Source organism: Triticum urartu, chromosome 7A, assembly GCF_056163025.1.
Source record: "Triticum urartu cultivar PI428250 chromosome 7A, HENAU_Tu73, whole genome shotgun sequence".
Classification (NCBI taxonomy): domain Eukaryota; kingdom Viridiplantae; phylum Streptophyta; class Magnoliopsida; order Poales; family Poaceae; genus Triticum; species Triticum urartu.
Genome location: NC_141879.1, coordinates 706,888,241 through 706,901,639, shown reverse-complemented (window position 1 = coordinate 706,901,639; position 13,399 = coordinate 706,888,241). Strand labels below are relative to the sequence as shown.

At 45.8% G+C, this 13,399-nt stretch overlaps 1 protein-coding gene across 2 annotated transcripts; it reads right to left on the bottom strand.

Moving 5' to 3' along the window:
- Positions 1-3,119, bottom strand: LOC125519400 (uncharacterized). 2 transcript variants are annotated; one of them, XM_087535329.1, is made up of 3 exons: positions 2,142-3,119; positions 1,833-2,033; positions 1-157 (listed from the first exon to the last, which is right to left on the bottom strand). In XM_087535329.1, the coding sequence occupies exons 1-2, from the start codon at positions 3,064-3,066 to the stop codon at positions 1,837-1,839; spliced, it is 1,122 nt and encodes a 373-aa protein (XP_087391455.1). In that variant the 5' UTR covers positions 3,067-3,119; the 3' UTR covers positions 1-157; positions 1,833-1,836. The 2 variants fall into 2 exon arrangements, with proteins under 2 accessions (XP_087391455.1, XP_087391454.1); XM_087535328.1 differs by having other exon boundaries at positions 1,833-3,094.
- Positions 3,120-13,399: the final 10,280 nt, after the last annotated feature.

Genomic DNA, 13,399 nt, shown 5'->3' with positions numbered 1-13,399 from the left:
TTTGAAGTAGCATGAAAACAAGAACAACATTCACATATGAGATTGACATGCACCAGCCTGTCAGCAAGCTGGATCACATCTGGTGACAACTCCATGGTATCGAAACAGCAACCACTCTGAACTCAGAAAAGCTGATCTGTTGGCGACTCCACTGAATCTGGACAAACAAAAGGACAGAAGTTTAGATACCAGAGAAGAAACTTGGGTCCAACTTGTACACATATTTGAGATCTTACGACCTATTAAACGAACAAATTATATGCGCTTATGTAGTACTCCCTCCGATCCAAAATAAGTGTCGTGGTTTTAGTTCAAATTTCAACGCTTATTTTGGATCGGAGGGAGTATCTCATTGCTATACTGCTCTTAGCTGAATTTGAAATGTGTCACTACAAAACACCCAGTTCAGTGTGCTTAGCCTTGTAATTTGAAAACACAGGTTGGAATACATAGCCAGACAGAGGCACGCCAACATAATAAAGGAAATGATTCGTGGAAAACTTGAGTCACGCAGAATTGGTACATTCATGTTCCAGCGTTCATATACTGCCTAGGCACCTAGCAGTATAGCAAAATTCAACTGAAAAAATGAAAGAAACTGGTGTGTATTGGTAGCAAGAACCAACACACTAGGTGCTGTCTGCCATCGATCCCAGTACAAAAGGGCCTCACGGAAAGGAAACAAATACACGATTCATCTCGTTGAATTGCTAATGCACAAGCACCTGAAACCACCTGAAGACAGCAAAGTTTTCAGAGTATTGGCGTGATGTTCTACCAGGTAGCTGACTGTTGGCGTGAGGAACTCCTAATTCAAGTAAGTAGCTTGTGTAGTAGCTGATAAATCAAATGTACAGCAATATGTTATACTGAAAGTTTAGCCTATCATTGCCATTGCAGGCTAGCACATAAGACCATACGAATTTCCCTATTGTTTTACTTAGAAATAAGAATGATGATGGTGGTGCTAACAGCAGGATTGTGAATATGTTTTCACGACAAAGTACTATTTTCCCTTGCTTTTACTTAACACACCGACCATTTGTTTTTCAGGTTTCTCAGAAAAATAGGCTGTTGTGCCTCCAAAGGAAAGTTTAAGTCAATCATCTCACCCATATGATCTGCTTTAAAATTCAGGAGAACTACCACGACACGAGGATCTAAAAGTGGTCGAGATTGACTGAAATAAACAAGAATTTTTGGTTGCCTGTGCAGCGATAAGCACTGCCTTGAGGTTGATTCCAGATAAAACAGCTTGTGAGCATAAGCTATTCTTAGTATTTAAAACAGTAACTCAGAATCTTGTTTCTGACCGTACCAAATTATGCAGATTTCTAAATAACACCATGACATAAAATTAATAAATTATACTACATGTGAAGATGATTAAAAGGAAACTTTTCTCCCTGCTTACATATCTATCAAAAGAATACTAATGTACAAAATGAGTTGTCCTTGACTTTAATGAATTTTCTTTGAGGTGAAACAATCCAAGGTAAACTGGATCCAAACTTGTATTCCTTCTATGTTACATTGGAAATAATTGGTTCCATCAGGACTCGTGCATAAGCTACTCACAATGTCCAAGATATTATTTTCTTACCAACCTCATTCAATTAAAATGCCAGTTGGAACAAACAAGATAACAGAACACAAATATGCTCTCAAGCATGCTTAGCTTTCCCACACACACACAAGAAAACAAATATTAATAAATCATGTAAACAAGAATAATCAATTGTAGTAATGAACAATCAAGAATTAGATAAGCTGTGCGATGATTACAAAGGGAAGGAGATAACAAGGATGGAATCATGGAATAGAAATTTTACCACTTCATACTGTCCGTGGAGGTAACAACGATGGTGGAAAGTTGGTATATATCCCGGTTTGAAAAAAGTAGGCATATATGCTTGACGGCGCCAGCCTAAGCATGAATTGTTTCGCACAAACCCTCTGAAGCTGCAATGTGTTGATGTCCATTGTGAAATACTCAAGGAGTGGCTTCTCTATAGGTGAACCTCGCAGGGATTCTGTTCTCATCACTAGCAAACACCTCTCTGTTACAGCTTTGATAAAATAGTGGTACCCAGAATCTAGTGAGATTGTCTTCTCCATCAGCCACTGGTTGGTACTCTCACCGCTGTTTCGCACAATGGCATAACTGAGATCAGATGCAATTTCATTTTCACCACGGAGACCAAACATCCCAAGCCTGGCTTCCCCTGCCTCAACAATGGCTACACCTTTCCTATACCATTCTCCAGGTGGTAGTTCTGCAATGGAGAACTCCATCCTCCTGATGTCAAGCACGACCAACAGGTTCCGCTTGACCACGAGAAAGTCCCAGTAGAAGCAACCATAAGCATAATGGCGCCTGAGATAAAAAGGGTTCATCCATGACATCATGTCCGAGTCACCCATGGCAAGGCCCAAATCACTCAAATACTTGGATGCAGCATCTCGCCATTGTCCTGTGCTCCAAGAGAAGGCGAAGGCCGCCAGCTTAGTTTTGCCAGGTGCCAAACAGATCACCCTGAATGCCGTCTCTTCCGTGGGTGCCGCCTCCTCCTCGCCGATGGGAGCGAGGAAAGGGTGGGGGAGCCTGTGCTCCACCGAAGCGGCTAGGTCGTCAGGTACTGGGGGAAGCAGGAAATACCGCCGGTGCAAGGGGTCGCACACCGCGAGCTCCGGGAAGACTCGGGGCTGCCCATCTTCTGTGATCTTGCGGGAGAGGAGGACGCGGCCGTCGCGGACGTCCCACACGATCCATCGGCGGTGGGAGGGGAGGAACGAGAACTTGAAGTCGGCGACGAGGGCGAGCGCGCGGGCGGTGGGCGCGGAGGGGTGAGGCGGGAGGGCTGGGTGGAACCCGCCGAGGTTGAGGAGCGCGAGGTGGAGCGGGGCGTGGAGGCTGCGGAAGGCGCGGAGGAAGGAGCCGTTGGTGGCGAGCCGGCGGAAGGTGACGCAGGCCGCGGAGGCGCGGGCGAGGTCAGCCGGGTCGAGCAGCCAGAGGAAGATCTCGGCCAGGAGGTGGACGGGGAGGTCCGTCAGTGGTGACGCCATCTCCTGACCGGTCGGCAGAGCAGGTGGCCGCCGGGAACCCTAGTGGAGGTGCCGGCGGCGGCGGATGTGTGCGGCTGCCTGCTTTTTTTTTAAGGCAAAACATGCGCTTTATTAAACAGTAACAGCAATGTTTACAGGTACATTCAGAGGATCATAAGGGAGATCCAGCTAAACACGACGACCAAAATCTAAAGAAGAAGCGTGTTTTGCTAAATTGTGGGTTTCAAAATTGAAGTTTCTCCGTTCGTGAATAATAAGACAGCCGGTAAAATGGCCCATCCTTCCTTGTATCTCCCGCACAATTGCACCGTTTGCAGCACTCGAACCTTGATCAATGTCAGTCACTAACGTTTGGCAATCTGATGCAATAGTAATGCTTGCAAGGTTCAGGTCAGCAGCAAGGGCTAAGCCCTCCCTACAAGCCAATGCTTCAATGACGGTTGGATCATTAATGTTCCCCAGAACGAGGGCTGAAGTTGGGGGAGAGTGATTTTTTTTCCTTTGTGCTACCGAAGTGGGCTTGTAACGATGCTAGAGTTTTTCTCTCTTTCTTTTTTTGCGCTGGAAATGCTACAGTGTTTAAATTGGAAACCATCCAAACCAGGTTTCTACTGGCCTCTGCAAATTATTCTAGGATTTAATCTTCAACGTGTCTCCACTTGTTCAAGAAGCTACTAGTAGATATCAACACTACCCTATCCAGGCGATTAGGGTTTAGCCTACTCCGTCGGTACCTCATGTCGGTGTCGAGTTGTTCCTACTGTTTGCTCACCACCTTCGATATTCGTCGTGCAGATTCTTGGGCTGACTACGGGAACGGTTGTCCCGTTCGCCTGGCCTTGGTCTTTGTTGTGGACAGCACCCGAGTGATTGCATCTTCGTTCGTTGCCCTTGAAGGCTTTCAAGCAGTGGCGGAGCTACGTTGGGGCCAACCCGTGCTCTGGCCCGCCCTGCCTAGCTGAAACACTGCCCACCTGCCTGCCAAGTGGCCTGGCCCATTTGTTTTCTATATGCTTTCTTCTCAAGACTGGCCCGCCCAAGGAATCAATCTAAGCTCCGCCAGTGCTTTCAAGTGTGTCGTCATGGCAGCTCTAGTTCGAGTTCATGAGGGGCAGTCAGAGGAAAGGAGAAGCAATCCGAGGGGGTCTGGAGGATGCTTTGAGGATGATGAGGTTGCATGAAGGGGAACTTAATGGCATGTGCGTGGGGCTTGAGGAGACCAACGAGATGGCCAAATCACCCCGCTAGATGGAGGTGGCGAAGGTACACACCACCAAGAACTTCAGCAGTGCGGTGTTCAAGGAAACATTAATATTCATCTAGAACCTAGCCCATGAGCCAAAGATCAGAGAGGTAGAGGACAATCTTTCTGTGGTCTAGATGTTTTGTCTTGAAGACTGTAAGAGGGTGATGTTTCAAGAGCCCTGGATCTTCCGTGGTCTCATGGTGTTGCTTGAAGATTTTGGTGGGGAAAAGGTGCCGAAAACAATAAATCTTGGCAGGGTCTCGTTGTGGGGCACAAATACATAAGATTCCAGATTTATATAGGAAAGATCTGATTATGGACCAATTAGCTCGGAGAATTGGGACGGTGCAGAGCGTTGAGCTGACCCCTGCGTGGTACTTTGAGAGCAATTATGTGCAAGTAGGGGTGAAGATTGAAGTGAGCGAGCCCTTGATACGATGAACTTCGTTAAACCTGGCTAGATAAAGATTGTTTCTGGATGTGGAGTATGAAAAAAATCAGTTACTTCTGCGAGGTTTGCGGTTTGCTAGGACATGATAAGGAGGAATCCAACGACGGCGGATTGATAGTATACAATGGGGCAAATGGTTGGTGGCAAAGAGAAGGAAGACCCGGGTCTCCCAGGGTGGTGGTCGCGGTGGCATGAGGAAGACACGACTCATCTTGTCTGCTTCTTTTATATATAATCATAAGGAGGCAGAAAAGATTTTTTATATTTTGAGGCATCTTCACATATATAATATCTTCAATTGAATAACTATTGTGGTCACAAATAAGAGACTGACTACTCTGTATCAGCCTCATAAGGGCGGGGGCACCCAGTTTTTCTTTTTGTTTCCATTTTAAGATAGTTTGAACTATTTCCCGTGCCTCTATCCGAGTCTCCCAGTGAACGTCAAATATAAGCATGCAAAATTTGTCGGTTGTGGCAAGAACTCTTGATTTTTTTTCCTTACAGAGACATAAGTTTTAAGTGTTTTTTTGAAATTGACCTAGGTTAAAAGTTTGTTAGACTACTATGTAGTATACAGAGCCCTTCAAGGCTGCAACACAAATCTACCTTTTTTTGCATGATCTAAGTTTTACCGGACTCATTTACTTATGTTTACATGCCTCTGTCGGGCTATGTATTCCAGCTTTGCATTGCAAATTACACTGCTAAACACATAAAAGTGAAGTTTTGATGTTGCACATAAAAGTGCTCATGACTCGTGCCTTCGTTGTGCTTCCTTTCAACTAATCACGTGGCTACTCCTTGCCTAATTAAGTACGTGAGACTGAAGTTTAATAGTTGTGATCATCATTTGTGAGACTATGGTGCCAACATGGCTACAATTTAAGAAGATGTTTCTCTATGACAGTGTGAGCCTTGTCATCTATGTTTAGTATGTTTACAGGGTTCACTAGGACCTGATTAGCCGCCGGCCTTATCTCTGTTTTGTCTTGCATATGTAGGAGTATACATCAATGCATGGTTTTGACGTGACCCATATTTTGAGCATAAAGTTAACTAATGTGATTAGGCTTCAATCCAAATAATCTATATTTTGCTCCCATCCACTCCACCATACGTTGGTGTCTACCTTTCAATCAACAAATTTTTAATTGTTTCACCAAGAGCTAAACCTACACAATTATCGCTTGTATCTGAATCTGAATTGGTTGATGTTTTTTTTTCACTTACTTGAATGTTATTTCTATATATGTTTTAATCCTACTCTAATTTCTGGTGTCATTTTTCTATCTCAATCCGTACTAACTGTAAACATTCGATCACACTCACTCTAGTTGGACATCATATGGAGTTCCTATGGAAACCAAATTGCTATATTTCTTTTTTCCTAACTTCACATATAAGATAGAAAAAAAACTCCAGGCATGGATGTTGTGTTTTCAATCTGTCATATAGCAGTGCGCAGTGCACGCCTTGGTCTGCCGGACCGAAAGAGAAACATATCTGAAGTTGGAGAACACTCATACAGTGAACTGTGGTGCAGTAGTTTAGCGAGTTAGTCCATCTTAATTGCTTGCATCTTCCATTAGCATGTATAGATGTCAAGGCATGCATGTATCGGCTTTCCGTTTTTGTTTCAAACATATATGCTGATATTAGGTGTTTGCATACATTAGGTACATTAATTTTTTGAATCTTGGCCAAAAAAATATACTGCAACACATTAGATAACTTTTCTTTTGTGGAATAACGTCATGGATTTCGTCTATCCTGTTTAATAATTAATACTCCATCTGTCCCTAAATAAGTGTGGATTTAGTTCAAATTTGAACTAAAGCCACAACACTTATTTTAGGACAGAGGAAGTAGATCTTATAAACGGCAAGACTTCTGTGACAGAACTAGCAACCAACCCAACACTTGACAAACACTATTGCAGCATGTCATTGGACTTTTTATTTATTTTTGCTTTTGCTCATCTACAATGACGCCAAACCTAGATCGCAAATAACAGTTTGAGCGGCTGCTCTGAATAGCAAGAACAACATGTGCTCACAAGCCGTTTGATTGAATCAGCCTCATAAGATTAGTTGTAGACTTCACATCTATCATCTGTGGATTGTGACTAAAGACTCCTCGGTGGTATCTTCCTTCCGTGGCCTAAGTTAGATTTTTTTAATGAAACCGACCTAATATAGTAGTCTATTACTAGAATAAGGAAATATATGAAAAACAAGAACCCCCCAGTATCACACCCCATGGCGACACCTAGCCGTGGCGGCGGCGGGCCAGCTGCCAAAGGTGACGTGGGAGATTCTGGCAGCGTCTGAGTGTTGATGTCGCGGCTGGGGCGGTGGTGGCCTGCTCGTCGACACATGAAGGCTGGGGCGGCATCCTCGTGCCATGGTGGTGGAGCCCCTCTCCGGTGGGTGGTTGGTGGCCATGCAACGGGGGCTGTGGGGCCGGTGAGCAGTTGCTCAGTTGCTCGCCGGATCTGGAGGCGATTGGAAGTCGCAGGTTGGCGGTCTTCAGGCGTTTGAGGTGCGGCTGCGTGTGGGCTCCTGGCGACCGGACTGCGCGGGGCGCTGGGACTCCAGATTTGCATGTTTGTGTCCTGCCCCCTCAGGCAGCGCTTTGCTGCATGGTTTTGGGCAGAGCTAGCTGTGGCCGCTGGAGGGTGCGGGGATGTGCTCACGTCGAGGTTGTCGTGGTGTTGCTCGGCTCTGCGTGCAGTGTAGCTGCCGGTGGCGCATGGATGCTGAGGCGGCGGACTCAGGTTTGTGATTGTTGGCGTGGCGGTGCCTACCGTGGCATGAGGTGCCACGGTAGGTGCTCCGTGCAGAGGTGGGCAGTGGTGGCGGTTGTGGGAGTGCCAGAGCCTCGGGTGAAAGCCTCGCTCCGCCTTGGTTGGTGCCAACGACAATGGCACCCGTGGGTGTGGTTCCCCTCTTGTCGAGGCGTCGTCTTGGGTGCTCAGGCTCATCTCCTACCTTCTTCGTTTTTGGTTCCTCCAGCTGAAGGTCGAGTTCCTGGTACCGGTGCGGGCGATGATGGCGTCCTCGTCACTTTCCCCTTGGAGGCGTCGCCTTTGGACGCCATGCCCTAGCTAGACGTGCCTCTGCCATGTGATGTTGCCATGCGTGACAAATGACGTGGTCGAGCCATCGAGGTGTGTTGTGTACGGCCTCGGGGCTAGTGTGGAAGTCGGAGCAGCGGCTCTGGATCTAGTCGTCATGGAAGGGTGTCGACACTGTTCATTTGGTTGACAGTATCGTTGGCCAGCCTGGTGCGCAGCCTTGGGGTCGGCGTGGATGTCGAAGCAGCGGCTCTGGAGATGGTTGTAGGATGTCGACTTTGGTTGCTCGAGTGACGCAGCAGCGGCTCACCTAGTGCGCGGCCTCGCGGTCGGCGTGTGTTGTGCTTGCATTTGTAAGTCGGACCGGCGGTTCTGAGATGGTTGTAGGGTGTTAGCTCTGGTTGCTTGGGTGACGGAGCAGGCGACTTACATGGCGTGTGGCCTCGGGGTCAGTGTGGATGCCGAAGCGGCGGCTTCAGATAGGGTTGTAGGGTGTCGGCTTCGGTTGCTTGGGTGACGGTGTCAGCGACTTGCCTGGTGCGTGGTCTCGCGGTCGGCATGTGTTTTGCTTGCATTTGCAAGTCGGAGCGGTGGCTCTGGAGATAGTTGTAGGGTTTTAGCTCTCGTTGCTCGAGTGTCAGAGTAGGCGACTTACATGGCGCGTGGCCTCGGGGCCGGCGTGGATGCCGAAGCATCAGCTTCAGATAGGGTTGTAGGGTGTCGGCTCGGGTTGCTCAGGTGACGGAGTCGACGGCTTGCCTGTTGCATGGCCTCAGGTCTGTATGTGCATTGTTGTTGTTTCAGTTTTGGCCAATTTTCCTTATTAACTGGTTGATTCTCCTTAATGAAACAGTTTTAGCTAGTTTTCCTTATTAACTGGTTGATTCTCCTTCTTAATGAATAAGGCAGAGCTGTTCCTCGAATAGGAAATATATGAAGCAATCAACAGGAAACTGCCAATTTAGCATGACATAATATTTCCAGGGCTCTCTTTTCTATTTGTTTTTTATGCTTAAGATGCCTCTGTCTGGCTATGCGTACCGAGTTGCATTGCAAATTACAGTGCTAAACACACGAAAGCAAGTCAGTCTTTTTCTGGTCACATATTTCATATCCAGCTGAGATCAATCTTACCGATGGGATAATTGCTCTTCTGCTTGTGCTTGTGATATTCATCTTTACAAATATAAGAGCTATAACTTGTTCCTTTTTAGCTCGTATAAACTCTGAAATGTGTGTACAGATTCAAACCAAAATTCTTCTCGGGTGTCTAACCTCTTGTCTTGTTTTTTTTCAGATTGGATGGAGGCATAATCAGATCAACATTCTTAATTCAAAGTGACCGAGATTTCAATAGCGGGGTGTTGGATCACCTTGCCTACAGGGATGACACAATGTCACAATCTAGGTTGCTTCGCCGGGTGTTGGAGTGCTGGTCATGTCTATGCTTGGATTAATTTTACTGTAGAATCAATGTGGTTGTTGTTCCCTGCCTGAGAGTGACATTGGAATTTAAGTATTTCAGTTCGCAGTGGTGTCTATGCTGTTCTTGTATCATGCTTAGGAAAGTGACATTGAAATGAACGTTCATCTTGATATCAGAAAAAAGGACTAGTAAAGCTAGCTGATGTACACATTTGTTGGCTTTTCTATATACATTTTTTTTCATCTTTTTTGGGGGATATAAGTATTTTTCTATTTCTATATCAATGATTTTTCTGTTTCTGCGGTAGCCTAACCATAAGATCAAACAATTGATCTTTTCCATTTATCTTGGAACATTTACACAAATGCAACCTAGAATACTCGTACTTGACAGTCGCCCCTCTGCTGATTTGTAAGAACATCCACATTCTTTAGAAAAATGTCTCTATATAAATGCCTCAACGGCTTAGAGGTCAGAGTTGGAGTTCTCCCTGCTGCTTGAAGCTGAGATCTCTCTTGAGTGGCGATGCAGAGTGTGGTTGGCACTGGCGATCGAGTAAGATTTGGAGATGGCAGATGGATCTGCAGCCCCCAATATTGAACACAGCGGATTCTTTCTGGTAAGGGTTAACAACCAATTGTATCTATGCTGCTGCTTGTGCCTACCTCAGCTTTCTTTTGAGGCTTTATCGAAGGCGGCCACACTAGGTTGTGGTTGAACTGTGGAAGTCTGATGAGCCTTTAAAAGAGAAATTCTTCAGATGTTGATGACGCGCAACAGCTGCTAGAAAAGCGATCGCCCGACGAGTCGTGGTATCAAAGGCCGATCATCTACCTGCTTTGCGACAAGGTTCCGAAATCATTTGACCACCTCTTAATGCAATGTGCCAAATGCAAGGTCGGTCGTAGTTCATGTTTTGATCGGCCGGAAGATGTATAGCAGGTTAGTTTTTTTAGAAGGTATAGCAGATTAGTTGGTTACTTTTTTTTTGAACATCGGTACAGACACAAACGCTCATATACACGCGCATACACTCACCCCTACGAACGCACACACGCACACCCTATCTCTATGAGCACCTTCGAAAGACTGAGCCGACATATCATCTTGAAATTTACGAAGTCATCGTAGGCACCTCGTCGTCGACGGGAACGTCTACTCTCGCTGAACGCGCATCGCCGGAAATCCTGAAATAAATCCAGGAATAAATGCGAGCATCAGGATTTGAACCCTGGTGGGCTGGGATACCACATTCTCTCTAACCATCCAACCATAGGTTGGTTCGCCAGATTAGTTTTTTTTTAGGGAAGGCCATCATGGCTAGCTTTATTAACTTAAAAAGGGATTACATCATCCACGAGATTTGAGACCAGACAGCCCGGGGGCTCGTCCGTCCAAGTACTAGAGAGTTTATTACAATAACTATAGTTAGCTAGCACATGCGCTGCTTTATTTGCAGTACGAGGACAATGCTTAAATTTGACCTTCCCAATCAAAGTCGAAATATCGACACACTCAGCGAAAATTGCAGCAGCTTCATCCCACCATCTTGTTTGGCCATCACAAGATTCGATCACTATCACTGAATCGGACTCCGCTTCAACACGCGGGAATCCTAGAGAACTAGCGAACTTCAAGCCGTCCCTCATTGCCAAAGCTTCAGCCGTGACCACGCTGGATGCAAAAGGAATGTAGATACATTGAGCTGGAAGGAAAGATCCATTCACATCTCTGATAACTGCTGCCGATGCTCCCACTCCTTCTGCCACATAATAAGCTGCATCAACATTTAGTTTAACAAATCTAGGCTCCGGCTTCTCCCATGTATCCTGTACTGGGGTTGTTTTCTTTGCGTTTGCCTGTTGGAAATTATTAGATATAGCAAGGACAAACATAGGCCATTTGAAAGGTGGTGGAGGGGAACCATTATGGGTATACTGTCGTCGAATCCACCACAAATACCATCCTCCCACCGCGATGATCTGCTTCACATCTAGATTTGTTTTGATGGGCATTTGTCTTGGTGGGGCTACGATAAGATGTTCCAGGATGATTGACCCCGACCGGTCAACCATCTTTGCTTCATTGATAATATCCAAAATGCTGAGCCATGACCATAGCTCTGTAGCATGAGAACAATCAAATAACAGGTGCCTCACGTCTTCAGCCGCATTGTGGCATATAGGGCAGGCACCAGCTATCCCAACATGCCTATTAGTAAGTATTGACTTTAGGGGTAGTATTCCATGTAGTGCCCGCCAGCAGAAAATTTGAATTTTACGTGGGATTTGAAGCTTCCATAGCATACTCCAAACCGCATGTGTGCTGGACCTCCCTGGTTGCGCTGGCGCATTTGCATGTGCCCCGAAACTCCGAATCCATTGCGTGTGATAAGCTGAACGAACTGAAAAAATACCTCGTCGATCTGGGTGCCAGGCTATGAAGTCTTCAAAAGCATTGTAATTGAGCGGAATTTCTAAGATCCTTCGAACATCGACAGGGTTGAAGATAGATGTGAGCAGTTCTTCGTCCCAATTTCCACTCAAAGGATCAATTAGGTCATTAACTGTAGTTAGAACAGTGTGACCACACGGTGTAATTACCCTTCTGTTTGCACTTCTTGGAACCCACGGGTCACTCCAGATGTTCACTTTTTCTCGTGACCCAATCCGCCATATGTACCCCAATTTGAAAGTCTCCAAACCCTTCATAATACTCTGCCAGGTAAATGAGGCACCATTTTTTAAAGTAGCATGTAACAAGCTACAATTAGGGAAATATTTCTCCTTTAGTACTCTTGCACATAATGAGTCCGGATTGTTTATTAATCTCCAACACTGTTTTGAGAGCATTGCGAAGTTGAAGGAATATAGTTCTCGGAATCCCATTCCCCCTTCACTTTTTGGATAGCAAAGTTTCTACCATATATACCAATGTATTCTCTTGTGTTCCTCATCATCGCCCCACCAGAACTGGGAAATTAAGTCTGTTATCTCTTTGCATATTCCTTTAGGTAAACAAAAGACTGACATAGCAAACACCGGAATAGCTTGTGCCACAAATTTCAGGAGGATCTCCTTTCCTCCAATGGATAACTGCTTTTCCATCCATCCTTTGAGCCTCTCTTTGATTCTTTCAACAAAATGTTTGAAACAGTCACTTCTATCCGCCCCCACCATTGCAGGTAGACCCAGATATTTATCAGATAGTGCCTCTGTATCAATGTGTAACTCTTGGCATATTTCAGCCCTAGAGACATCAGAAGTGTTAGGGCTAAAGAAAATACTAGATTTAGCCAAACTCACCATTTGCCCTGAGCTCTGACAATAAGTCTCCAGAACATGTTGTAAGGAAGCTGCATTAAGAGTGTCTGCCTTCATGAGAATTAGAGAATCATCAGCGAATAAGAGGTGTGATACTGATGGTGCATTTCTGCACACTCTAATCCCTTCTATGCCACCAGCTTCTTCTCCATACTGCAATAGACTGGAAAGACCCTCTGCACAAATGAGGAATAGGTAAGTGGAGAGGGGATCCCCCTGCCTAATTCCCCTTGTAGGGCTAAAGGCATTTGTTTCTTGTGAATTAAACCTCACCTTATAAGTAACCGATTTCACACATTCCATAATCAATTCTACCCACTGTTCATGAAATCCCAGCTTTATCATCATGTCATGCAAGAAAGACCACTCAACTCTGTCATAGGCTTTGTGCATATCAAGCTTCACTGCACACAAACCGAATTGGCCTGACCTTTTGTTCTTTATCTTATGCACACATTCATATGCTATCAAAGGGAACTTCTCGCTACATTTTTCTTGTTGAGCGAAAAAAATCATCGCTACAGCAGAATACACTACTGAGACTCTGGGTAACATTTTTTCCATAGTATGGCAAACGGCCTCGTCCCAAATGTGGCCCGTGACCCAGCAAGCCCATTTTGGCAGCACGCAAAAACCACTCACACTCCCCGTCTCCTCTCACCGAGGGTTCCTTCCTGGCGGCTGGGTGCTCTTCCGCCAGCGTCCAACTCCGATCCACCTCCCGATGGCCATCTATATGAAAGGGGAATTGCTGCTGACGGAGATCCCATACCACCCCCTGGCGGAGATCCTCCTCCGACTGCCCACC